General features: G+C 37.9%; 1 protein-coding gene across 5 annotated transcripts in view; it reads left to right on the top strand.

Annotated features, from left to right (window-relative positions):
- BTBD9 (BTB domain containing 9) overlaps window positions 1–27802 on the top strand; it is a 302994-nt gene that overhangs the window by 22796 nt on the left and 252396 nt on the right. For all 5 annotated transcript variants that reach the window (XM_089529595.1, XM_089529597.1, XM_089529598.1 and 2 more), the window contains 4 exons: window positions 1193–1556; window positions 2459–2723; window positions 3606–3825; window positions 6227–6346. In XM_089529595.1, coding sequence (XP_089385721.1) covers window positions 1193–1556; window positions 2459–2723; window positions 3606–3825; window positions 6227–6346 — 969 coding nt within the window. The remainder of the gene's footprint in view (window positions 1–1192; window positions 1557–2458; window positions 2724–3605; window positions 3826–6226; window positions 6347–27802) is intronic.

Consider the following 27802-nt stretch of genomic DNA (forward strand, 5'->3'; position numbering starts at 1 on the left):
GTATAAAATACAACATACAGTTAAAATACTGTACATCCCATTAATTCCCTCCCCCCATCCATACTACAGTAAAATATCATTAAACAATCAAAAAATTAAAAATTTAATAATTAAAATAACTACAATAGTCAATATTCAAGCCAGTTAGAAACAAGGGGATGGGCAGTTTGAGTGTTCTCTTTGATGGTCTGTGTCCATGGGGGACCTGGTGGGTTATTCAGGGAAGGCCTATCGGAATAAATCCGTCTTGACAACCCTTTTAAAGCTGTCAAGGTTGGTAATATTCCAGATCGCCTCTGACAGGCCGTTCCACAATTTGGGAGCAGCCGATGAGAAGGCCGTCTGGGTAACTGCGGTCAACCTGGTCCTTATTGACTATAAACAATGAAAAGGAAGGGTGTAGTCCAAAAGACTGGGCAGAGACACCTCCTCTGAATTGAATTCTAGCAGCATGTTCCTCAGCTTGATTTTTCAGGGATCCCCTCAGCAACCATACCACAGCCCACCCCATGTAGGATATTCTCCTGACCCTTTGTAGAATTTTTTGGCAGGTTCTTGGAGCTGTGGAAGGAAAGGGTAGAAAGTCAGTTACCACAAATTTGCTTCTCCTACTGTGACATTGGATATCACCTTGTGTCTTATTGAATGTTATATTGCTCAGGCAAAGCCTTCTGCTGGATGTGTGTATGTTAACAGAATCTGTTTCCTTCATTTGGCATTATTGGTTCTATGAAAAATTTGCAAATGTCAGACCTTTTGGATATTTCTCCTGATACCTATTACCAAGCACTGATATCCAAGATTTATGGGTATAATTTGCTTTTTGAAAAACCATCTGAGAGCTAATGTGATATAATGGTTTGGGTCAAATTTCTGCGCAACCATGGAAACCCACTAGGTGACCATGGGCATGTCATACTCTGTCAGCCTAAGAGCAAGGCAGTTGCAAGCCTCCTCTGAATAAATCTTGCCAACAAAATCCTATGATAGGGCCATCATAAGTCAGTTAACTTGAAGGCAATAACAAAGACCAACTACTGTATATAGTTGTTTAGTAGATGGCAAAAATTTCATTTACAGGTGAAATGCCATAGGTTTGAATTAATTGCCTTCTGTTTACTTCAAGCCTTTATTAAAATTTCCTATTAGAATGCCATTTACATCTTTTCTTTCTTTCTCTCTGTTTGTACAGAGCATTGTTATATGGTGGAATGCGCGAATCTCAGCCTGAAGCAGAAATCCCTCTCCAAGACACTACTGCAGAAGCCTTTACAATGTTGTTAAAATATATTTACACAGGCCGTGCTACATTAAGAGATGAGAAGGAGGAAGTTCTCTTAGATTTCTTGAGTTTGGCACATAAATATGGATTCCCAGAACTGGAGGATTCCACCTCTGAGTATCTTTGCACCATCCTTAACATTCAGAATGTTTGCATGACCTACGATGTTGCTAGCCTCTACTTGCTTCCCAAACTGACATGTATGTGCTGCATGTTTATGGACAGAAATGCTCAAGAGGTGCTGTCTAGTGAAGGTTTTTTATCACTTTCTAAGGTACGTGCCATTATTACTTAGGTTAAACTTTTAAAAAGTACCCCGAGGTACGAAAAAGTTACATTGGAAAAAACTGTTCCGGGTTACGAAAGATTTTTCGGGTTACGAAATTCATTTCGGCGCGAAATTCAAATGTGAAGCGCGGCTAGCGGCTTTCCAGCGCCTTTTCGGGTTGCGAAATGTATCGGGTTACGAACGGCGCCGCGGAACGAATTAAATTCGTAACCCGAGGTAGCACTGTACAATGATTATTATAACATACGATGATTGTTATAAGTTATAAAAATTATAACTTGCAAATAGTCATAGTCAGAACAGACACTATGGAATCAATATGATACCAGAAATTAAAACTGAAGTCCGGAGAGACAGGTTAATGATGAAAATCATGTAGTTCAATACGTAGTACTGCAAACTTATATCATGGCTTACGGTGTTGTGCTCAAAAGATGACTTAAAACACACAGAACTTAATTACAGGACACTTTATATAGTATGCAGAGAAGGCTGTTTTGTGCTAAATTTGAGATTCTGCTCATGGTAATAGTGAGGCTTTCTTTTCTTTTCCTTGGTTCAGCCTTCCACACTGCCTGAAACTGGTTCTACAGTGTATGTGGATGTGTGCTAGGGTGTGAGTTCCATGGTTCTGCTGCATCCTACTTGATTATTGTATTGCCAGAGTTTGATATTACCCTTTCTTTATAGAATTCAACAAAACATGGTTAGCTGTCTTGAACACCATTTCTGATGAAAAGGTTGGCTATAAATATAATAAATACATAATGTAAGGCTGTAATGGATAAATACTATGGTGCAAAGGAATATAGCTTTTTAAAAAAGGTCTACTGTTTTAATTTTAAATTGTACTATCATTACATTATTTTTCCCCATTTGTCTTTTAGCCAGCCCTTCTCAGTATTGTACTGAGGGATTCATTTGCAGCTCCTGAGAAGGATATTTTCCAAGCCTTGATGAACTGGTGTAAACATAACCCCAAGGAAAATCATGCTGAAATTATGCAGGCTGTGCGCCTGCCCCTGATGAGCTTGACAGAACTTTTAAATGTTGTAAGACCCTCTGGATTGCTATCACCTGATGCCATTTTGGATGCTATTAAAGTTCGATCGGAAAGTCGGGACATGGACCTCAACTATAGGGGCATGTTAAGTAAGCCTCAGTGTTCTCAACCTGCAAGGGATGGGTTTATAAATTTCCTTGTAATTGAAAGCTTTATTAGCCAACTGTTGATACTAAGTAAATGTTTACTAGCAGGAACAGGTGGATAAAGCTTTACTAGCAGATATAAAAGGTCTGCATCTATTCACATTTTAGTATTCTTATGTTTGGATATGTGTGCCTAGCAAAGTTGTTAAACAGCAACACTTATTTGCACTGAATTATACTTAGAGATTGTGTAAGTGGAAGGCAAATCTTTTGATTTCCTTGCCACTGGTGAAGGTTGGGGGAGTCTTGTCTAACATGGGCTTGGCTATGGAGGAGGGTGGAAAGTGTGAATTTACTTTGGAATGACCCCCCCCCCCCATTGTTTCCTGCTCATGACACCATCCATGGTGTTCAAGAAAACACCCTAACCCTTCAGATATCCATTTCAGAGATACCTGGGGCTATGGGAGGATGAGGGAGGAAGAAATTCAGTATGTGTGTGCTCTTTTGCTTACAGAACCTTTAGCCTTGTCTTGACTAACTCAGTACATTTATTCAGTTAAAGGGATACTTCTGATCCTCATTCCCTTCTATTGTTAATATAAAGAGGCTGATAATCTGTAGCCATCCTCCATCCTCTATTTTAACTTTAATATGCTCTTTCACCAAGAATTAACACTTTCTGAAGCTTTTCTAAATAGAAAATTGATGAGAAATACCTGAAACATTTTTGAATACTATGGGCACAATCCAGTGAAAGTGACTGAATTTATGCAGTAGTTATTTTTCATTTATGAGGAATTACTTTGTATAAATCTTCTGTTGTTTTCTTTTAGTGCTGGAAGAGTATAACTTAAAACATTTCATCATTCCCATTCTTCCTAGTACCAGGTGAGAATATTGCCACTATGAAATATGGAGCCCAAGTGGTTAAAGGGGAATTGAAAGCTGCTTTGTTAGACGGAGATACACAGAACTATGACTTGGATCATGGATTTTCTCGACATCCCATTGATGATGACTGTCGTTCTGGTATTGAAATTAAATTGGGCCAGCCATCAATAATCAACCATATAAGAATACTACTATGGGATCGTGACAGCAGGTAGGTTCAAAGTCACATTCCTTTTGCCAGTCCAAACCTTCTACTAGAAAACTGCAGGAAGGGATAGGATTGGATTATTTTATCTTTGGCTTTTGGAGCAGTGTTCTAGCACAGTGTTCCCATGAACAACTGCAACAATGACTTGCAGGATAAAGATGACTGTAATTGAGGATCATCCATTTCTCCAAAAAGTTTATCCCTTTCTTCAATGCTTCACATAAAGCTTAATTTGCAACTGTGTATATCAGTGATCAAAGGGGAAACAATGACAAGGACTACATGCTCAGAACTGTAATTAGTTTAATTGAAAAAAAATAAAGAGCTAATTAAAAATAGTGTTCAGTACAGGGACAGTAGAAAATTAAGAGGGTGACATGAGATGATAGCATAAAAAAAATAAAGGTGAAGCCTACGGGCAAAATCCACTACTGAAGGTACAGCTGGTGAAGGGGTTATAAGATCTGCTGGAAGCCCTGTTATGTCAGCAGAATGCAAGATATGTTGTTGTTTTGCAGAAATGTTGGTGTCATTTTGCACCAGGTTGCAGTATGGAACCAGCAATATAGGAACTCCATACAGGGAGATCATAATTCATGAGATCAGATGCACACTACAAGGCCGAATCTCTGTGGCTCCATGTTGTGCATATTTTCAGTGGGGGATTTATTGGTAGGAACCTATAAGGAAAGGATAGTGTGCAGAAGAAGCAGAAATCTGCTTAACCTTATACCCAACCTTCTTTTGGCCCAATTTTTTGGGAAAAGTGCAATCTGTATGTTTTTCACTGTTCTTCAGTTGGCTAGTGTGCACATTCCATGTAAACATTATCTTGTAAAAAGGTGTGATTGCTATCAGTTTATCAAACTCATAGTTTGCACTTTCTGCAAACCAGGCTCCTAGAATTTTTTTAATTGACACCTTTTTTTCCCTTTTACAACAAGGATATCATGGTCCCTCAGAAGGAGATCTGCATTTCATTATAAGTCACTCTGACTCATAAAGAGCTCCTTTGTCCATAGCAGTTGAGCATAGCTGAGTTTTTCCACCCCTACTTTTGTGTCAAGATTTATAATTGAATACTAAGGTTAGAATTGCCCATGCCATTGTATTTCCATTTCTATGTATAGTTGTGAAAACTGGCCAGTGAAGAGAGATGATTGGAAGAAAATAATTAAAAAATGGTGCTAGAGAAGAGTTCCACAGATACTATGGACTGGTAAAAAGGCATATAAATGGATCCTAGAGCAAATTAAGCCTGAACTCTCCCTAGAAGCCAATATGATTAAACTGAAATTGTTGCTCATATCATGAGAAAACATGACCCACTAGAAAAGAAAATAATGATTGGTAAGGTATAAAGCAGTAGGAAAAGAGGAAGACAGCATTCCAGATGGATAGACTGAATCAAGGAAGCCACAGCCCAGAGTTTGGAAGATATGAGCATGCCATTTGATGTCAGGGTGCCTGGGAGATGTTTCATTCATAGGATTGTCATAAATAGAAATTGACTTGATGGCAGTTAACAACAGCTGTTATCTGTCATGTATCAATGATAGCTCATCATTGCTTTGAGAGCTGCTGAATTGACTTGTTCTTTTGGGCCAGGCGGTACTGTATTAATGTTTCACCTGGAGGCTTTGGAACTCTGTAAACATATAAACATGGATATATTGGTATAGTTACTCCAATAGATATGATAAGATATATACCGATAAGAACTAGAAACTTCTGCTATGGGGGAATCAATGTCTTTTGCAAATCTCAAGTCTCTAACAGCACAGAATAATTCATTTGTAATATAAGATACATGGGTATGTTGTAATATGGCATGAGTGTACTTGAACAAAATGATTTAAGAGAAGATATAACACAAGACAAACTTATCTTTTCAGTCTACTTTAATTTTGTGGTGCTGTTTATGAACTGCTAAATCTCCCCTAAGCTTCCTTGCTGATGTAATAGCAATAGCTACCATAATCAAGTTTTAAATTTAACCTATATAAGAGGAATACAAATTACCGTTTTATGTTTTGGGTTTGTTAAATGTCTGCTTTTACTGTTCCATCCTGTCTGAAGGAAGACTGCTTCATTTTATTGAGACTGTGAATTCTGCTATCAAGAAGATCACCAAGTATTTTTAGCATATACTTCTGTTTCAATATGAGATGCACTTGTGATACAAATATCAGTGGGAAGTGCAGTCTTGGATGCATTATAAACGAACACATTTTTATATTGCCTTTAAAGGTGTAATTCATTGCATATTTAACTTCTTGTTGTCCTGTGTAGTTTGTGTGATCTTAACATCATTTGCATCTAAGATACATAAAGTATATACATAAAGTGAAGTTGTTGCAAACTTGATATCAGTTTTTAAATTTAATTTATTTGATGTTCAAAGGTCTTACTCCTATTACATTGAAGTATCCATGGATGAGCTAGACTGGATTCGTGTAATCGATCACTCCAAATATCTCTGTCGTTCCTGGCAGAAATTGTATTTTCCTGCTCGTGTCTGCAGGTTAGTGCATGGCTTGATGCAGTTTGTGTTAATGCTTGAGTATGAATTGTTTGAATACTGTTTCATATAGTTAACACATTTAATCTAAGAAATTGAAATTTGAAATCTGAGGAAAAAGCAAACCAGTAGTTGAGGTAATTGTGTAATGACAGGTTATAAACTATAGCTGACCTGGTTTAAAAAACTAAATCTCTCTCCCCCACTTTTCTCACCTCCTTGTCCTTTCATATTTTTATACATAATCAATTGTGTTTCAGTTTCTCTTCTGCTTTTAAACTGTCATCTTTCAAACCTTCAGTACAAAATCCACAATAACATTTTGGTATGTAAAACGGTTATTTTTATAAGTATTTCATATTCTCAATTAAACATAAATTTTGGTCTAAATTTTCAAAAAGTGATACTGTTGGGTTGGACTAAGATATTAGTCCTATCGTATCCCCCCCAAGTAGGACACAAAGCTAGACTGAGCCCTGAATCAGGATGGGAAGAAAAAGAAACACAAACAATATCTTTGACCAAAGGTTTCAATCAAGCCCGAATATAGCTTTCAGTCCAACCAAGAGCTCACAAGATGGACAACTATATTCTGGAAACAGCAAGCATTTATAGGACTTTTTAGCTTGAGCAAGCAGTTACACAGAAGCCAAAGCACCTTTCACCTCCTAACAAGAAACAAAGCCTGTGTGACCTGTACATTCTCTAGCAATGCCTTGTTTGTTCTGGTCAGGGTTAGGTATGTTGTCACAGTGTCCACAGCTTTTATTTCCATGGCAGTGGGCACAAATTACAGTTGATTCTGAATCCCCTGATTCTCTACCCATGGATTCAACTATCCATGGCTTAAAAATGTTAAACAAGAACAAAAAATCCAAAAAGCAAACCCTGATTTTGCCATATTTTATATTTATATCATTTTATTACATCATCACATATAATGTTATTTGAGCATACATGGATTTTGGTATTCCCAGTGAGTTCTGTCATCAACCCCCAGTGGATACTGAGGAAACGATTGCATTTACATCAGCTTGACAGTAGCAGTGTAGTAATGATTAATACAAGCTAGAGCAGATTGCAAACAACAAATGGATTTCTGTAAGGTGGTTGACTAAAAGTATATGAGGCCTGCTCAGGACTTGACATGATAGACCCTAATAATGCTTTTCATGCCAATAGTACTGAAAAATACTAAACAATTTTTGAAAGACTCTCTTACCTATGATCTAAACAGGTTTAATAATATGTGGATAATAATTGCAAAATGCTTTGTGTTAATGTCTAATTTATAAAGCTGTCTCAAGTACAGTTGCCCCTTTGAACTTGTGGGGGATCTGTTCCGGACCCTCCTGCGAGTTTGAAATCTCACGCATATTCTTGAATGGGGCGCGTGCATGAGGGGTAGGCACTGCAGGCGTGTACCCCATTTAGATTAATAGCTGTCACCCCTCCTTGCATTTCCAAGTCCGTGGACTTGGAGGTGTGACTGTACTTCTCTCTTCCTTTTGTAAAAAAAGCATCAAAATTAGGTTTTGCTAGTGAATCAAATGAATTTTTAATCTTTGTACATTTATTATCCTATAGAAACTCTTTTCCCTCCATTATTCAGACATCTGCACTTTAGCATCATAATATTAAATGAAAATGTCATTTTTCCTTTCTGTACATTTGGGCTTGTAGGAGTTGCATTTATACTAACAGTAGTATGTGTGATGATTTCTCTCTTGTTCCTTGGTTAGATTTTGTGTAGGGCTCTCTTTTTCTCAGTTTCCTGTTCTAAATTGTTTTTACATCTTTTCCTGATTCATATGGAAAAAAATTTATCCAAGTATAGAATAGTGAAACCTCTAGGGGCATAAACTACAAGAGAGATTCAGAGTAACATTAGTGTCTTGAGAGAATATAGTTATTGGCTCTTTCCTTTCAAGTCTTCATGGAAATTAAAGCAGCAGTGTCCTAAAAAAGGATAAATGTTTAGATTTTTTTTTAAAAGAAAAGAGAATGATCTTTTAAAATGTTTAGTTCAGTTAATGCTTGCATTTCTTTACTAATAAATTAGAAATCAGTTGGAGAAGTTGTGGAAAGTGCAAAACTTCCACTCCTTTCAACCCAACCAACATTTAGAAAATTAGGGATAGATAACCAAAGATCCCCATCCCTGGTTTAAAAAAAGGGATCCACATAGATCCATTTTGTTATGCTGAGATGTCACTATAACTAAATTTTCTTCCCAATTCCTTCTTTCTTCCTGTTGTTTATGCTATTGTAAAATGGGCTGCGAGTGATTTCCCAGCCGTTTGGAGAATGTTTGGGAATATGCAATTAATAGGTCATGGTGGGCAGAGGATCAAGTAACAGAACCACATTTTGAAAGGCTACTAAGATAGGGTCTGGGAACAGGAAACACAGGCTGGGATTAACTGAAATGACTTGATAAATCGAAGAAGTTAGACCATATGTATAAATACCTTTGTGGGGAATTCTGATAATGACTCCAAGAGCTATAGGAGATAAGTGGTTAACTCCCTACCAGGGGGAACCATCTGTGTCAATTAATATGCTTCTCAAAAGTGGGTGGACAGGGGACCATAACAGTAGTCCACAGGGTCTGGGTTCTACCTCTCCCTTTGTAAATCCACCCATCCATTCATGGAAGTGTGTTGCATTTGCTTACAAGGGGGGGCTTACATTCCAGACAGAGCTACTCTTTTATTAATATCATCTTAGAATGGTGTAGAGTGGGAGATGAATTTGTGGGAGTGTTTTGTTTTTTTAAAAATAGGCTGTTAAGAGGCTATTTATTTTAAGAGACTAATGAACAGTTTTGCTGAGTAAGAACTTTTGTGAACTTGCAAGGCTGTTTTAATACCAAATATAAAGAGATTTGCCCTTTATTTTCAAAATAACAAATGAAAACAAATGACCAGATACACCACTAAACAGATGAGGGTTGGCATGATTTGTCCTGTCTTTCCTAGCTCACTCCTCTGTTCTGAATTCCATGAAGTTTTTTGCAATTAATTCTGGCTCCTTGTGATACTAGGTGATGAGTTAAACACAGTACATGCTTATTGCTGTTGGCAGGAAGGTGGGATATAAATGAATACAATAATAATGATGGTGATGCATGCTCACATTAGTCCCAGAAAGGTAAATTGGCATCTTGACTTATTTGTATGTAAACTTACGCTGTGTAAAGTGAGAGACCTCTAGGTTTCAATTGTCCTGATCATTCCAGGAAAGTGTAAATAGTCTTTAAATGTAGTATCTTTGGATGGAGACTAGCTTGGAGTATGGTTCTTCTTGCTGTATGGTCCAGTTCTGTGTTTCCTGCTAGACTTCTACTTTGTGGGCTTAGACTCTTCACATAATGATATTACTTCATATGGGCATTACCACAAAGTCATACTGGAAAGACTTGTTCCACACAATGCACAAACAATTCTGCTTAGTTTATTAAAATGTAAATGTATTCCAGAAATTTCACAATAAATGAAGTCTCACTTAGTCTGCCTGATTTGCAATGTACTGCAGCCACTATTTTACAACCTGAGATTGGTTTTTTAATAGTATTTTGAAAATTCTAAATTAGTTTCTGAACTGTTGACGTTGTGAGTATAGTGCATTTCAACAGAGGCATAGAGCAGCCCAAACCATATGTGTAAGTAACCTGTTACTAGTCAATGGATTGAACTCAAGATGCCCTGAAAGATGCTTTCTGCTCATGTGTGGGCTGATTTGTGCCTTTCACAAATGCTCCTTAAGAAAAGAGATACAAAATCCAAATTTTTTCCCTACTTGCATTAATGGCAAGATGAGAGTTACTGTAGCTCTTCAAATCATAGTATTTTGCAAACATTTGTGGGACAGTACTGGCAGCTGTTTGTTTTTTTCAATTTATGGTTCTTGATATCCAACTCGATATGACTTTTAAAGAAATTGCAATACACTGTGTTTGCATGTTTCTTTTAGCATGATCTGTAATAACATCTTAGGGAATAGAAAGCCTTTTTACTGATCTTAGTACACCGATTAAAGGGGCAGAGACTATTTGTCTATAGCAAAGGGGTTCTGAGGATTAACTGACTGAATATCTGTGAAGGATTAGTTGAGCTGTTGTGCATCTAATTAAGAGGGTCCTGCTCTAAATGAAAGGTGCAAGGATGTTGCGTTTCTGAAACTGTTGGTGTGGAACTGATCAATCAGTTGTCTGGGGAACCACTTTAATTTCCATATAAGGGTAGGTTACATTTTTTAAGTTAAAAATTATTTGAAAGCACATAACAACAGCAACAACAGACATTCTGATATTAATGACATTTGTAGATGATTAGCTGGTGCCCCTAATGTATATTTAAATCATTATTGTATTACTTTCTTAGTAATTTGAGTTGTATCTTATATTTAATAATTTATTTATTCAAATGCTGATTCGATAAAGATGTTGAAAATGGTGAATGAGAGCTTTGATATCCTCCTCCATTTTCCAATATGGAAGGCAGGTTGACTGCTTTACCTGCATTCAAAATACATTAAAGCAATTGGTTATATTTAATGCTCTGAGAATGGATCCATAGCTGGGATTCAGTTCATTGGCCAAGAACTGTGAATTTCTATCCTGGCAGCTTTACTGCCAGCATTCTTCTCATAGTAGAGACGCCAACAGTGTTGGCCTGCCGCTTTGGCAACTCCAAAGTACGGTACATCACTGATCTATTGCCAAGTTTGCATTTTGCATTATAAAGTCATAGCTATTAACAGATATTAACAAACTCACTGGAAGGGTCAACATTAGATGTTTCATAATTGCCTTTTGTAATTAAAAACTTTGTTACTACACAGCATTCTTGCGAGATGTAATGGTTTTACCTGAAAGGAGTTTGTACTAATTATTGATTCTTAACATATTTCACTTTTACCTTTATCAGACAAAAAAAATAGTTATAGTAAGTTATAATATTTAATATTCTCTTTCCTTGGAATATGCAACCTCTTTCTGCCCTTGCTTTATATTCATATTGTGTGTCCCAACTATTTTAGCACAGTTCACTTAGGGTTATATTATTGCATGGCAAATCTCCATCAGAATTCAAAGCAAAACCAAAGACACTTGATGTATTTTCTATGGGCAGGTGGCTAGACACCACTTTAGACGTAGGTTGTTCTGTTGTGTTGAAATCACAATTTAACTGGCCACAACAATACCGTAACTTTTTTATTTCACAATTTAATTTCTTTGTTTTACGTACTTGGAAGTTCCTTAGAGGATCTTTCAGAAAAGGGCGGAGTAAAACTTTAATACTTGGTAAGATTAAGAATACAAGTCTTTTACAAGTCTTCCTGAAGGCATAGATCATGCTTGTTTTTTGTTTCCCCACTAATGTCATTCCACTGGTGATTCCCCCTCTCTCCCACAGTCCCCGTATGCTTCAACAACTTGCTATGAATGACTGGAAAATCCTTTGGGGCAGATTTTTGATGCTGTGAGGGATTAGGAGGGAGGGGCTGAAAATCCTAGCGCTACCTTGAGTGCCACATTGGATAGTAAACCTGCAAAGGTTTCATTTTAAATAAAAACTGCCAACCTGTCTCCAGGCTAGTAAGAGAATGGTAGTGCTGGCATGTTTGCATGCTAATGTCGTTCTGGTTGAGCAAGCTAATTTAGGTTCATGGCAAAAATTCTCAAGAGGTGCTATAATTCTGTTGCCATTTATTTTGCATCCTTCTGAGTAAATTTTCAAACCTAGTAGTTATGATCTGATAGTAAGTATTAATTTGGTTGGTAATTATCCTCTCAAATTGACAGATATAGGAAGCATATACACACTGTTTTTTCTGCAATCCACTACATTAGATTTCATTATTCAAGTGACAAATGTGCCTCCTTAACTGTAAATCAACCAGTCCTCTGTACATTATTGTTGATTTATTTTTTAGTTTGTTTTTATGTAGCCTCATTTATTCCACACGCTGGCAAGACATTTTGTTCTGATTTAGATTTTACTGAATATACTGTGTTCCAAACAGGTGGCAAATTGGCATTTAGCCACATGGTGTCACTAAAGTATAACTTGAGTCAAATAGAGATTTTTCTTGGCTGTTTTTGAGGGCTTACTTTAGGAATAGATTGTTTGTGTTGAGTGTGTTTAATCAATTGGCATTTAAACTTGTATGCACATTTTCTTACCTTGTGAAACATGATGTTGTACTTATGGAATGAAAAAGAAATGGATAGGAGATGATTAATGCAGCAAATGGAATAAGCAGAGACCTCATAAATATGCTTCAAATATTTTACTTTACCTTTATTTCTGGTATCAGATAGTTTTGCAGAAAGTTTGAGTGGACAGGAAATGCCACTGTACAATTGAACCCATCTATCATTTTAAAAACAGTGACATTTGTGTAAGAAAAGTCCAGAATGTTCAAAACACACTCTTCTAGCCATGCTAAGGCCTTGGATAAAAATGATGTTCCTTGATCACAAGATATTAATGTCTAGCCTTTTCTATGTTTGATCATGATTTACAGTTATAATCTGCAGTAACGATTTTGTTTTTCACAGAAGAAAGAGAAAATTCTTCTACAGGCCATGGTTCTAATCAATAAACCCTATACTAAGAACTTTTCTTCCCCAAAGGGATGCTTTTTTTAGCTACTCTTCTAAGAGAGCAAAGACTCTTACAATTGGGATTGACACATAACTCGGTAGAGAAACAAAGCCTATTTTGTGTATTGATCTCCAGACATTTTGGGCAATGTGCCAGATTGTTTACCTACTGAAAATTAATCTTCCATTATTCTACAGCACTATATGATATTGTTCTGAAAATATTTCACTAATGTTGAACAGCATAGCCTTCAAAAGCCAGGGAAAATGGAAAAATCAATTTTTCCAGTTTGATGTTTTTGTGCTAGATGCCTTTTCTTTTCTTTTCATAAAATGAAGGTTTCAGTAAATTAAAACGGAATGTCAAAGCCCCCTATGTGTAATGGACCGATAGTTCATCAACAATTAAAACAAAAGTATACCGTATATACTCATGTATAAGTCGACATCATGTATAAGTCATGGGCAGTTTTTGGATCCAAAATCATGGATTTTGATATGACCCGTGGATAAGTCGAGGGTCAAACACTGGGGGATGTTACAGAAGATCTAAAGGAGGAAACAAAGCACCACTTCCCTCCCTATTTCTCCCTCTCTGGACCTCCCATAAGCATCAGTCTCAGCATGGAAAAGGGGAAACAAACCTTGGCGCACGCACGCACACACACACATACACACATACACACACACACAAATACACACTTCCCCTTACCAAAAGCATCTCCAAGGATCAGGGCTTGCAAAAAGGAGGACAGATCCCACTCTTTCTCTGCTCTCTGCCCCCAGGACTCCCAAGGATCAGGGCTTGCAAAAAGGAGGACAGACCCCACTCTTTCTCTTCTCTCCATCCCCAGGACTCCCAAGGATCAGGGCTTGCAAAAAGGAGGACAGACCTTTCTCTCTCTCCCTCCCTTTCATCCCAGGACTCCTAAGGCTCATAGCTTGCAAAAAGGAGGACAGATCCCACTCTTTCTCTGCTCTCCACCCCCAGGACTCCCAAGGATCAGGGCTTGCAAAAAGGAGGACAGACCCCACTCTTTCTCTGCTCTCCGCCCCCAGGACTCCCAAGGATCAGGGCTTGGCAAAAAGGAGGACAGACCTTTCTCTCTCTCTGCCTTTCACCCCCAGGATTTCCAGGCAAAACGGGGTACAAGCCAGGGCATACTTTTTGTGTGTTTGTGTCCCTTGCCTCAGCAGCAGCTTGTTAGCTCTGGCTGTGTGGGAAGGCTGAGAGGGAAAACAAAGACACACACACACACACACACAGAGGGAGAGAGGAGAGCACACTGGGGCTTCAAACAGGGAGCTGGTACAAGGCTACAGAGGAAGATGGGCACTTCTTCTTTCAGGAAATTTATAAGCATTAACTCATTGCCCCATCTATAAGTCTACCCATGATTTTGGAGTCCATTTTGGGGCATAAATTTTTTGACTTATGGTCGAGTATGTACAGTAGTTGGTTGCATATACTTTGTATATGCAAATTTTATTCAAACTATATGCAGAAAATACCACACACAGAAAAGGCTTAGACTCAGAGGCAGGAGGAGTGAAGATCAGAGGAAGGACCATTAACAACCTAAGATATGCAGACAACAGACGCCATACTACTAGGTGTCATACTAGTAGTGGCGCAGTGGTTAAATGCCTGTACTGCAGCCAACCACTCACAAACCACAAGGATGTGAGTTCAATACCAGCCAGGGGCTCAGGGTTGACTCAGCCTAGCATCCTTCCAAGGTGTCTAAAATGAGTACCCAGCTTGTTGGGGGCAGTTAGCTTACGCATTGTAAACCGCTTAGGGAGTGCTTAAGTGCACTGATAAGTGGTATAGAAATGTACTTGCTACTAGCAGAAAACAACAAAGACCTGGAACGGTTACTAAAGAAAGTCAAAGAAGAAAGGGCTAAGGTAGGCCTAATGCTGAATATTAAGAAAACAAAATAATGACCACAGGATAACTTCATGAATTCATCCTAGATGATGATAAAGTAGAAATAGTAAAATAATTCCCACGTTTTGGATCAATCATTGATCAGAATGGAGACTGTAAGCAAGAAATCAGAAGAAGACTAGGATTGGGAAGGGCAGCTATGGAAGAACTAGACAAGATCTTAAAGTACGAAGTTGTAGCATTGAATACTAAAATTGGGATTGTCTGGACATTGCATTCACCATTATAATATATGGATATGAGGGCTGGACAGTGAAAAAAGCCAATAGAAAGAAGATTGACTCATTTGGGATGTGGTGCTGGGGAAGATTGCTAAGGATATCATGGACAGCTAAAAAGACAAACAAATGAGTCCTAGAACAGATTGAACCTGGATTCTCTCTGGAAGCCAAGATGACTAAACTGTCATATTTTGGTCACATCATGGAAGGCATGACTCATTAGAAAAGCCAATGGTTCTAGGAAAACTGGAAAGTAGTAAAAAGAGAGGAAGACTACATGCCAGATGGTTAAATTCAATCACAGAATCCATGGGCCTAGGCCTGTAGGATCTCAGCAGAGTGGTAGAAGACAGGGGGTCTTGGAGATGTCTCATTCACAGGGTTGCCATGAATCAAGGTCAGCTCAAGGGCTGTTAATGGCAACAACATATACTTTGTGATAGACTTTTCACAGATTATAGTCTTGTTGCAAGCTGTTTACAGTAGGAATCGGGCTTTATGCTGTACATTGCCTGTTTATCGAACCATTTCCTGTATTGCTATGTATTGTATATGTATTATCCTACTTGAGAGTATGTATTTTCCCTGGATGAAGATTAACCTTCCATTTTGAAGCCAAGCCCTCCCTCCAGTCCATCTGCCTTGGTCCAGGCCTTGGAGGTAGAGAGGAACTGCTGGACCTCTTACCCTTTCCCGCCACCACTCCCTTCTCCTTCTGTGTCATGTCTTTTTAGATTGTAAGCCCGAGGGCAGGGAACCGTCTAACTAAAAAGATTGCATGTACAGTGCTGTGTAAATTTACAGTGCTTCATAAATAAAGGTTAATAAATAATAATAATAATAATAATAATAATACATTATTTGTATATCCTTCCTTTAAGTGACATTGCATATGTGATTATAAAACAGTTAATACCAGCAGTATAATAACTTATTTGCATTTGTTGAGCTATTACATAAAAGTATTCACATCCTCACTGTATATATAGTTGAGTCAGTGAATAAAGTGATCGTTTTTACTTAACCCCCCCTCCATATGCTCATACTACCTAGAGATATTTATACAGAAGAGCTGAAAAACTACATCGCTTCTTGAGTGAGAAGAGTTCCAGTCCTTCCAGCTACAAAATGAAGTGTCAAGGACAGCCAGCAATGAGCAGCTGACATTCTGTTTAAGATCTGTGGAATGTAGCATTTTGCCAGCCTTCTTAGTTGGGTAGCATACTTCTGTGGATGGGTGCTGCTCTCCCTGCACCTGCTGCAGGGAAGTGAGGGAGGCAGTCTGCCCAGCCAGCCAGCATTATTTTAAAGTGCTTGGCATGCAAAGCAGTCCCAATCTAGGGAGAGGAAGGATGGCAGCTCACTCAGATACCTGTTAGAGTTGGACTGTACTGCTGCTGTACTGCTGGCGACAAGAAATGGGGCAGGAAGAGATGGCAACTGAAACAGCAGAAGCATATTGCAACTCTGGCTAAGATTAGAGTGACTGAGTAAGGCACCCTTCTGTACCTGCAAGCACACAAAAGCCTGGCTCCTGTTTCACTCCTTCCACTGGAAAGACTATCGTCTTCCAGTGGTCCTTTAGGGGAGAAGTGTACTGCATAGGTAAAGCTTTGCAGACAGAGTGTTGGCAGCAATGTGGGCAGTCTAGCTAGTTTATCTAGAGTTCAATACAGGTCCATTCCACTGGTCGTTCTGGTTATGAAGGGTGCACATGTAGTTGTGCCTATGCAGCAAACAAATTTTGAAATGACTTTCATAAATGTAATGGATAGATTCTTACACAAGTCTCTAAATAGCAGCACCACTGGTGTATCCAGAAGTTATACCAGCATAACTTTCAAAGTAGATTCTAGCCACCATGTCCAATGAACTTAGAATATTCACTTTAACAGCAAGTTCTATTTGAAGTAACTAAGGGCATTCCTTCTATATATGACATTTCGGCTATATTCTGATGTTTTAGCACTAGTGTGTTCATTTCTTATTTATCACATATACTAGTGCCATGATGTATGTTCTAAATTTTTTCTGATGTAGTACCTGATTTACAGCCTTGACAAGAAATAAATAGATCAAATTATAGACTGCGGAAAAACGCCGTGCTGGTGCTGATTTTAGGGTTAGGGATTGTGCAGCAACTGCATGGTCCCTAACCCTAAAACATGCCGGCAGCGCAATGATGGTGGCGTCCTGTGTACATGGGCGCTGCCATTATGACGTAACAGACGCATAGCATCCGCATATCGCACTGCACCAATTATGTCACGAGTGCGCCATTACTTGTGATGTCACTTCAGCAGCACAAAAAGAACCCATTTTTTCCGGGTTCTTTTTACTCCGGAGTGATGGCACGCGGGGCTGCGCCGTCCCTCTGGAGTAAAAACAGGTGCCAGCAGGCCGTGGTTTCTTGGTGGTCTGTACTGCGCCAAAGTTAATGATAGATGTGAAATATGAGGACTAATTCCCAAGCTCCTTAAAGTGCTAATTCAGATTTTGCAAATATTAATTCTGTAGTATGTCACAGATTTATAAGTTTGGTATATGTTCTACAACACTATAGAAGAAATCGTGCTAAAGGACTATTATCACACGTGGTTCCCCTTCCACATCACTGTGTTTTGTCAATAAAATTGTTGCTGCCAGAATTAGCTGTGAAAATCTGTCTAACTTTTTTTATAATGCCTTCTTTTTGCGAGGGGGGTTCATCCATAACTTCTTGGTTTATTTCAGTTTGTTTATCAGTAAATGCCATCTGTTGAATTAATCTAATGTCACTGCATAAAGTATCCATGTATTCCCATATTTCAAAGCAGATGATTGTAGTTTGTTGATATATTTCTCAAACAAACTGTGCCCCACTTAAATTCACACTTGAAGTGCAAAGCAGATAATGATACAATTTCTTGGTGGTTATGCATATTCATACTTTCAGTATTGAATAAAAAGAATGTTGATGCATGTTTTTCACTTCCAGGAGCCAAGATTTTTCAAGCCAGCTGTCAACTGCCATTGGGCTTGCTTTAATCGCTACCATGATTGAGTTGCACTTAGTCGCATGACACCATGAATAAATCTGGCCTTTTATGTTTAAACTTGATTCTCTGGGGTTGTTTTAGTGCAAATTCTGCTTATAAATTTAGCTTTTGATTTGACTTGTGAACCCAAGGAAATCTTTGAGATATATGATGGTATTCAGTTTGCCAGCAGACTTAAAGCTATATATTTTTAAATCAAAATGGGTTTCTATGAGTAGGAATGGCATGTGTTTATGTTACATTAAATTTCTAACTTCAGGAAAGAATGTATCTTAAATTGTAGGAAAAGTTGTTGTCAACTTAACTTTCCTTTTGCTTTAGTGTACATAGCCTCAATGATAGAAATTATTTTTTACTAATAATAAATAATTAGTGTGTTTAAAGATTATTGTGGAATACCCTGGTGCAAATAGACTGATGATTTTTTTTTAAAGAAATGTTCATCTACAAGGTCAACTAAAGCTATATTTTGCTTACATTCAGACATACTATGAAACCGCTTAATGTTGTGCTGGTGCCATGCATTACCACAGTACCTGACAGTTGGCTTTGCTGGTTGGGTCTCAGGGTAGTGGGAGTCCAACCTTTCTGCTAGTGGAACAACCAGCACAACTAGTGCAATCAGTTCCTGGTAATTGAAGTCAGAGTGAGTTGTAAAAAGGCTTGTTAAAGAGGAAACAAAATATTGGGCTTTGCACATATTGAAGAAAGCTTCTGCAATCTGTAGAAGGTTTGTGCTTATGGAAAACAACACCGTTGCCTTGTGTTAATGTTAATCTCCCCCCTCAACACACACACACACACACACACACACTATTTTTACTATAATTTCCACAAATTATTAACAGAGATAGATTACATTGATCACCTGAAAGTGTCTGCTGCTTTTCTTGAACTGGAGAAGATTCCCAAAACATAAGTCTCTCCCCTCTTCACCATGGGCCAACAGTATAATAAAAGAAAAGAAAAAGAGCGGATGATGGGAGGAAGAAGAAGCAAATTCTGAAGTGTGTTTCCAAATTGTGGATTAGTCTCATTTTGCAAGGATGTCTCTGTTCTTATCTTACCATAATTTTTATGCATTTTAAACCAATAATTTATAAATTAAATCATGTATAAGTGAAAATCTCAAGTTTAATTCCATCCTAAACAATTATATAGAAGTAAATAGTATGTCAAGATCAATGAATTTGTGGGCAAATCACACACTCTCAGTCTCAGGAGAAGGCAATGACAAACCTCCTCTGAACAAACGTTGCCAAGAAAATCCCATGATAGGGCCTAAGGATCAACAGAAGTTAGAAATGACTTGAACATGCAATAACAAAAATAGAGCATAGTAATAATTAAAGTATGCAAGTACCTGTGATAACCAGTTGCAGGTGAGATTCACAGAGCTGTCTGCCAATTGCTGCCAGATATTGTGGGATCATCCAAGCAGCATCATTTCTGGCTGCAAATGACAGAGGTGAGAATTTCAATTCAAATGGGGCAGCTGATGTGATTATATCTATCTCACATTGTGGATGTTCAAATAAATCATATATTGGAGTGTCCCTTTAAATAATCACAGTATTGCTGATCATTGATTTGTTGATAATTAGAAAGAATTTGAGTACATACATAAGGACAGTGATCCTATATCCTGTCCATCATGGCAAGCATTCTGTTTCCAGGAGTGGCCAGGAGGAAATCTGAATGGAGTATATAAAGGAAATATCCCCCTCTCTGACATCTATCTCCAACACCTGGAATTAGAGATATTTTTCAATTTGAATAAGCAGCCATTAGTAGGTGATAGTAATAATCTGTTTTCGATGAATTTCTCTGACTATTTTTAGTCAGTGACCATCTCCATCTCCCGCAAAGGTGAATTCCAATATTATTTATTGTGATGGCACATTCTTTTTCTCTATTTTTAACCTATGTTTGGTATTATTTTGTAATCAACTATTCTCACATTATATATAAGAGAGCCCTGTTTCCCCCCAGAAAGCTATAATTCTGTAAAGCTGTTTTGTTAGCAAAATTATGCTTAAAATTCAGCAATACAGACTCCAACCATATATGGAGAGAAAAACATGAGGTGCAAACAGGGTTCAGAAAAGGTAGAGGCACTAGGGACCACATTGCAAAAAGGAGACACAAAAGACTGCAGCACCTATAGAACCATAGCATTTATGTCCCATGCAACCAAAATTCAGCACAGACTCAAACCATATATGGAGAGAGAAATCCCAGAGGTGCCAGCAGGGTTCAGGAAAGGTACAGGCACTAGGGACCAAACTTCAGACATATGATGGCTAATGGAGTGCACCAAGGAATTCCAAAAGAAAACCAGCTTGTGCTTTATAGACTATAGTAAAGCCTTTGAGTACATTGATCATGAAAAGTGATGGAACTCTCTCAAAGAGATGGTAGTCCCACTACATTTTATTGTTCCGATGTGAAATCTATACTCGGGACAAGAGGCGACTGTTAGAACAAAATATGGAGAAACAGAATAGTATTTTATTTTAATTTATTATGGTATTTATACCCCGCTCTTCAGCCCTAAAGGCGATCAAAGTGGCTAACAATTCTTTTTAATTAGATGGTTCCCTGCCCTCAGGCTAGACTGCATTCTATCTCCCTACTTGTTTAACTTGTACGCAGAAAACATCATATGAAGAGCAGATTTAGGCTCAGAAGAAGTAGGAATGGAGGAAGGAACATCAACAAACTAAAATATGTGGAAGACACCATATTAGAAAACATCATAGACTTAGTCTTAGAACAACTATTGAGGAAGGTAAAGGAAGAAAACGCAAAGGTAGGTTTGCTGTTGAACATGAAGAAAACAAAAATAATGACCATGGAGGACCTACTCAAATTCACCATAAAAATGACAAAATCAAAATAATAAAAAAGTTCCCGTAACTTGGATCAAACAGTGGCGCATTACAGACCACCCAAAATGGGCGGTCTGCCGCCACAGTCATTTGCAGCGCGGAGGAGCCCCAGTGTCCAAACCGCGTGGCTCCTCCGTGCTGCAAAAAGAAGCCCCCAAATGGCGCTTCTTGTTGCGGTGCGCTTATGACATGAGGCGCCAATGGCATACTCGTGGCGTCATTTGCACCATGCAACGTGCGGACACAATGCGTCTGCTACATCAAGATGGCGGTGCCCGTGTGGAACAGGCACCGCCATTTTGTGCGCACTCCGTGCGTATTAGGGTTAGGGGTGTCAGGAAGTGACGCCCCATAGGCCCGTGCGGAACGGGCCAGTGATCAGAATGGAGACTGTAGTCAAGAGATAAGAAGAAGACTAGGAATGGGAAGAGTAGCAATGAAAGAACTATACAAGGTCTTAAAGAGCAAGGATGTTTAATTCAGCACTAAAGTTAGAATGATCCAAGCTGTGGTATTCCCCATCACTATGTATGGATGTGAGCACTGGATGGTGAAAAAAAATGGACAAAAAGAAAATCAACTCATTTGAGATGTGGTACTGGAGAAGCGTGCTGAAGAAACTGTAGACAGCCAAAAAGACAAGCAAATGGGTCCTTGAACAGATCAAGCCTGAAATACTCCTGGAAGCCAAGAAGATCAAATTGAGGCTACCATACTTTGGCCACATCATGAGAAGGCATGACTCATTAGAATAATTCTGGGAAAGACTGAGGATAGTAGAAAGAGAGGAAGACCATATGCCAGATGGCTAGACTCAATTAGGGAGGTAATAGCCATGAGTCTACAAGACTTAAGTAGAGCAGTGGAAGACCGGGGATATTGGAGATGCCTCATACAAAGGATCACCATGAGTCAAGGTTGATTTGAGGACAGTTAACAGCAGCAGCAGCAACAACATTATATAAATTTCCCCCTAAACTTTAAAAAACCTGAAACATGTTAGCTTCATGCTCTACAAATGTTCTAAACTGTAATAATTTTAAATGATCATTTTTTCCAGATGCTATGTTACTCTTTTTTGAGATGTAGTGATTTGAGCCACTTCCAATTCCTGTTATAGATGTATGCATGAAGGCTGTTATATTTTGAACCCTTTTCTAATAATTTCTTTTTTTGTCCTTTTTCACTGATACTGCACAATTTTGATATTTTAGATTAAGTTTTCAGCAGACTCACAGATCATATTATCTGTGAGACAGTGACTAGCTCCATGTCACCCAATAACTTTTAGTTGCTCAGTGAGGTGTGAGGGCTAGATCTCCTAAGTTATAGTCCAGCTTTACAACTATTATGCTATACTGTGTCTGTGTTCTTGATACATTCCCAACTATAGATGATTAAATTGTGCTCAGAAATAAAACAAATAGCTACAATTTTCTATCCCCTTTAAGGAGGTCACAGAAAGTTTGAAGATAAATGTGTCTAAAACCTGATTAGAAATCCTTAGTAGAATAGGTTCTAGCTGAACGAAAGGCTGGAAGGAATTATTACAGATGATTTCAATTTCTAGTAAATTACAAAGCATACATAACCACCTGAAAAGAGAGCTAGCTCTTAAGGAGTACTTCATCCTGCCTTCACAGATAAGTGTGTAAATGAAAGGAAAATGAATTGTTTCAACATAGCAAATCTATACGGTTTTTGTGGAGTGAAAATGAATGAAATTGAAATAATTCAGTCTTGCTTGAAACGAAAAACTATAAAAGTATTTTATCCCTTACTTGGGATTGACATACTGTAGATAAGTAATAAAAGAATGTTAATGCTGTCCTTGGATACTATTGATGGATTGAATACTAAAGTGAGGTTAAAGATTGAATTGCTAAAAAAACCCTCACAACAAACCACATGTAATTTACACAGAAATGTGTAGGATTAATCGTTTTCACAGAAAGGTTGTTGATCCTTTGCAGTATTTTAAACCACACACATTTATTGCTATTACAGAAATTAAGAGATATTGTATGAGGACTCCTGGGGAAAAGTTTATTTGATGCTGCATATTTTTATTTTTTATTTTATCTACTATTTGTTTGAAATTGATATCTTGAATGCCACTTTTTAAAAATTAAATGCAACATTTAGTTATGTGTACATAAACTTATTAAATAGAAATATTGCCTATAAAGAGAACTTTTTTGTAGGAAGTAGGGCAAAATCAGTGCTGTCTTGCATATAGGTTATTCATGAGAATTGTAAAACTCAGATGACAACCTGAGGCATTTAAAAAGCAATCTTTTAATTTGTTGTGGCATATGGAGCTTTAAATGTGGGTGTTGTGTTTATATTAAGTTTTAAATGTGTTTTTAAAACTGTTTTAACTTGTGTTTTTAACTTTTGTGTTATTTAAGACAGAGTTCTGATCTAATTGTGTTTTAACTTTTATATTAATAGTTTTTTAAAGATGTATTTAGTTTTTAAATGGTTGTAAGCCACCTTGAGTCCTGTGCTGGGAGAAAGGTAGGAAATAAATTAATTATTTAAATAAATAGATAAATTGTCTTGGTGATATGAAGCAGTCTGAACAGGTTTTTCAGGTAATCATGTATGCAGTAACTTATGTGATAATTAGGGATGTAAACCTTGGTTATTTTATGCTCATATTGATTAATAAATTTACCGTAGTAGTTTTCTTACTGCTGTGAGAAAACAAATATTTCCAAACAGTTTTCTTCCAACATGCCTATAGTGGCCTGATTCAGAAGGGGAAGTTAATATATTCTTATGTCTTCAGTGCAGAAATACTGCTAGTTTCTCCTAGTCATTAATGTTTATATCATTTAAAAGAGTGTAATGACATTTACACATATTGTGGTCCTCCATATTTAATATTTTAGTTGCAGGCTCGATTGATCAAAACGTTGTATATGTTAGTAACTGTACCATGTTCTCTGAATAAGGCTCTCCCCCCTCCCCCCTTTTTCAGGATAAAAATACAGTGCTCATTAAATCACTTCCCTAACAGTAGGTAGAAAGAATTGCTATTGATTTAATATATTTAATAGTTCATATACAAAGTGTGTAGCATAGAAGTAATGCTCTACAGCTGAATAACTGCAGATTAATTCTTTAAGCTTTCTAGAAGCATCTCTAAAATTAGAAAATTGCTTTCTTTCCCTATTACAGGCATAACTGGGCTACATGTATTTTCTAAATATTTTTGTTCATGGTGTACAGTGCGCCCTTGCTTTACATGGGGGATCCGTTCTGGACTCCCCTGCGGATAGCAAATTACGTGTATGCTTGAGTCCCATTTAAATGAATGGGGCTTGTGCATGTGGCTGCGCAGCTGTGCATGTGCACCATGGGCTCACGCCCCATTAGTCCTTATGGGAAGCACTGCCCCTTTCTCCCTGCATGGCTTCCAGCGTATGTTGAAAGCCGCGTAAAGCATGCCTGCGTATGACGTGGGCAATACTGTGAGACAAATTTATGATGACGCAAACAGATGAGAACTAGATGTAGAACTGATATATAATACCTAATGATCTGAAATAGAGTCTCTTGAGCAACCTGTATGCTTCTGCTTTATAATCTTAGAAATAACCACAGTACTCAAGGATATATAAAGGTCAGCAGAGCAATAGATAACATGTTTATGAAGCTATATAGCAGTGACATAAATTCAACACTGGAGAAGTTTAATTTTTAGCTATTTTCTACTTCCATGGCATTTTAAAATATAGCTGAATTTTCTTGGCCATTTGTTTCTTCATTCCATGTATACCATTTTCTCAATTTGAAAGTTCACAGAGAAAGGCAGATGCATATTGTATACTCTATTGTATATTATATTGTATACTATATATCTATAGTACAGTGGTCCCTTCCCTTACACACCACAAGCGCACACCCCATTACTCTTTCCGGGGTGCTGCACTGCTTCTTCCTGCGTGGCTTCCAGCGTATGACCTGGGCACACTGCAATCTACAATTTGATTACTAAACATCCAATTCTAATGATTGGCAGAAAGCTAGAAATTATGAATGACTAGATGCTTGTATACATTTTGTTGTTAACAGAACTTGTCCTTTGAAGTTCAATAGTTTTGTTAAGTTGGTGGGTTTTTGTAGTTTTTTTGGTGGATTTTTTTTTTAACGAATAGTAGTTTAGAAATCACCATGACATAAATGAACTCTTCGGCCAAGAACCTACATGCTGCTGGTAGAGTATACTGTACATAAGTCGAAAATTTTATGTCCAAAAATTGACCCCAGAATCCCAGGTCAACTTATTTATGGGTCCTTATGGCATAATTTTATGTGATAGCAGCTCTTTCAGATTTCCTGATGTGGTGGAGAGAACAGTTTCTTTCTCTCTTGAGCCAAGCAGAAAGAACCCTGGGTGATTAATAGCTGTTAAACAGACAAATTGTTTGGGGAGTGAAGGATGAAACGAAAGCTCAAATGCTGAATCAAAAAGCCTCGATCACTGTCCCTCTTGCTATGCACACACATACACACACAGAAGGAACCTCCAAGTTTTACCCTCGACTTATCCACAAGTCCTGGCAAAACCCATAATTTTGGTTCCAAAACCTGCCCTCGAAATTATACATGAGATTGGCTTACAGTTGAGTATGTACAGTAAGTCTCAGTGACTGTTCTTATGGAAGATGGCAGAGGCAGCTCTGTTTGCCTGGCTCCTTCCTTTAGTGTGCAACAGCTGAGAGGCTAACAGGCACAGCTCTGAATCCTTGGCCATTGATTAGCTGAGTTTGGGTTAATTCTGGCTGCTCTTGTACATGAAGGGAATAGGGAGCACCTTCGACTAGTGTACTGCTATTCCTTTTCCCCACATTGCTAAAGAATAGGTAGAACAAACCCAGGTACAGCCCTTTAGCCAGTCAGTGGCAAGGGACCAGCTATTGTATGCTGTAGAGGTGGCCTTGTGAAAAGAGCTACTGAATATTTCTTTTTGAAATGTTTGAAAAAGTATGTATGCAGATCTAACCCCAGCCCCCAGCTACACTGAAGATGCCATAAACAAGATACTGACCTCAGTGTGGAGGCTGGGTCTTTCCTGAGTAATAGTTGGACCTCCATCTCTGTGGATTCAACCATCCACAGCTTGAAAATATTAAAAAATATATATCAGAAAGCATACCTTGATTTTGCCTTTTTAAAAATAAGGAACACCATTTTACTACGCCATTGTATATAACAGGACATGAGCATCCACAGATTTTGGTAACCACAGAGGGTCCTGGAACCAAACCTCAGCAGACACCAAGGCCCCACTGTATGGAGCTGGGATGTTGAAAATGGACTGGATTGCTATTAGAGCATTTGGGCTGTCCTCACAGATCTTAAATTTTATTTTTATTTTTCATGTGGAATAATTTTTATTGGTAATTTAATATTATCTTGTCAGACCAAAGCTGATATAAATGTGTATGTATGTGTGCATGTATGTGTGAATATATTTGTGTGTGTGTATCTTTAAACGCCCCCCCCCCCACATATATATAGTATATAGTAAAAAACATATATAGGGCTAAATCCAATTTTAACCCCAGTTAGAGGGGACTATGGTAGTTCAGTGGGATTTACATCATTGCTGACTAATCTCTGAAATTCCACTCATTTCAGTGAGTTTACCCTTGTGTAGGGATGGGCAACTGTAAAGCTAGAGAGCCTCATTAGCCCCTACCCCCACCCCCTAGAAGACCTTGTTGGGGGGGGGGGGCTCCTTTTATGCCTGCAAAATTTTTTACCCCCCACCCAAACACACTTTGAGGAACAGTTTGCCATACTTGTAGTCCCCCGGGCCATTTTAGACCCAGGAAAGAGCTCTTTTAATAACAGGAAGTGAGTGGAAGTCAATTCCACTTGACTTTCTATTTCAAAAAAGGTCTCTCCTGGCCTAAATTGGTCTGAGGGTGCCAAAACCATAGCAAAATGACCTCTAAATAGTATTTTGAGATTCTTAGGGGATACAAGTACAGTGTGGGGCCACACTTTATCCACCCTTACTCTAGTGGTGCTTAAGGATATAAAAATATACATAACTAACAAACCAAGCCTAAAGACTGAATTGGTGCTTAAAGTGGTTGATTTCTCAAAACTGATGCATAAGTCACGATGCTTTCTTTTTCTGTTCTATATATAGCATGCTTTGTGCAGAAATCTGATCATTTGACTTTAAAACAAAGGCTAGAAAACTGTTTGCATATGTGGCAGACAATTGGTGGAAACAATAATGTGCCTAGGTTTGTTGAGAAATTTAATGAAAGAAATTGCAAAGAACTTTGTAAATGTAGAAATGGTGAATAATTTGGATTGCAGGAAGTATAAATATTAAAAGCAAGTTTTCTAAGTGGTTATTTCCATTGGTTAACAATAGGGGATTTTTAGTAACATATGGGAAATGGAAGGTTGAAGGGCTTGTAAAGAAAAATGCTGAAACAATAATCTTTTCTAAGAATTTACAGTGCGTTGTATAATGGCCTTGTCAAGCAAATTCACTAGTCTTTCACTAGTCAAACAAATTTACTAGTCAAATTTACATTGCCTTTTAAAATATGATTATCCTTAGAAGTTATGTTAATGGATTGAAGTATTACTGAATACAGTGAAACGTAATACAATGAGAGAGTTAATATTCAGAAGAGGTAGGAGCATGGTAATAGTACAAGGGGAGGAGAAATTAAATGGTATCTTTTTAGAAGTCTGCCTTATT

The sequence above is a fragment of the Sceloporus occidentalis genome, unplaced genomic scaffold, assembly GCF_023333645.1.
Source record: "Sceloporus occidentalis isolate IW3139 unplaced genomic scaffold, rSceOcc1.0.p SCAF_6, whole genome shotgun sequence".
In the NCBI taxonomy this organism is placed as follows: Eukaryota; Metazoa; Chordata; class Lepidosauria; order Squamata; family Phrynosomatidae; genus Sceloporus; species Sceloporus occidentalis.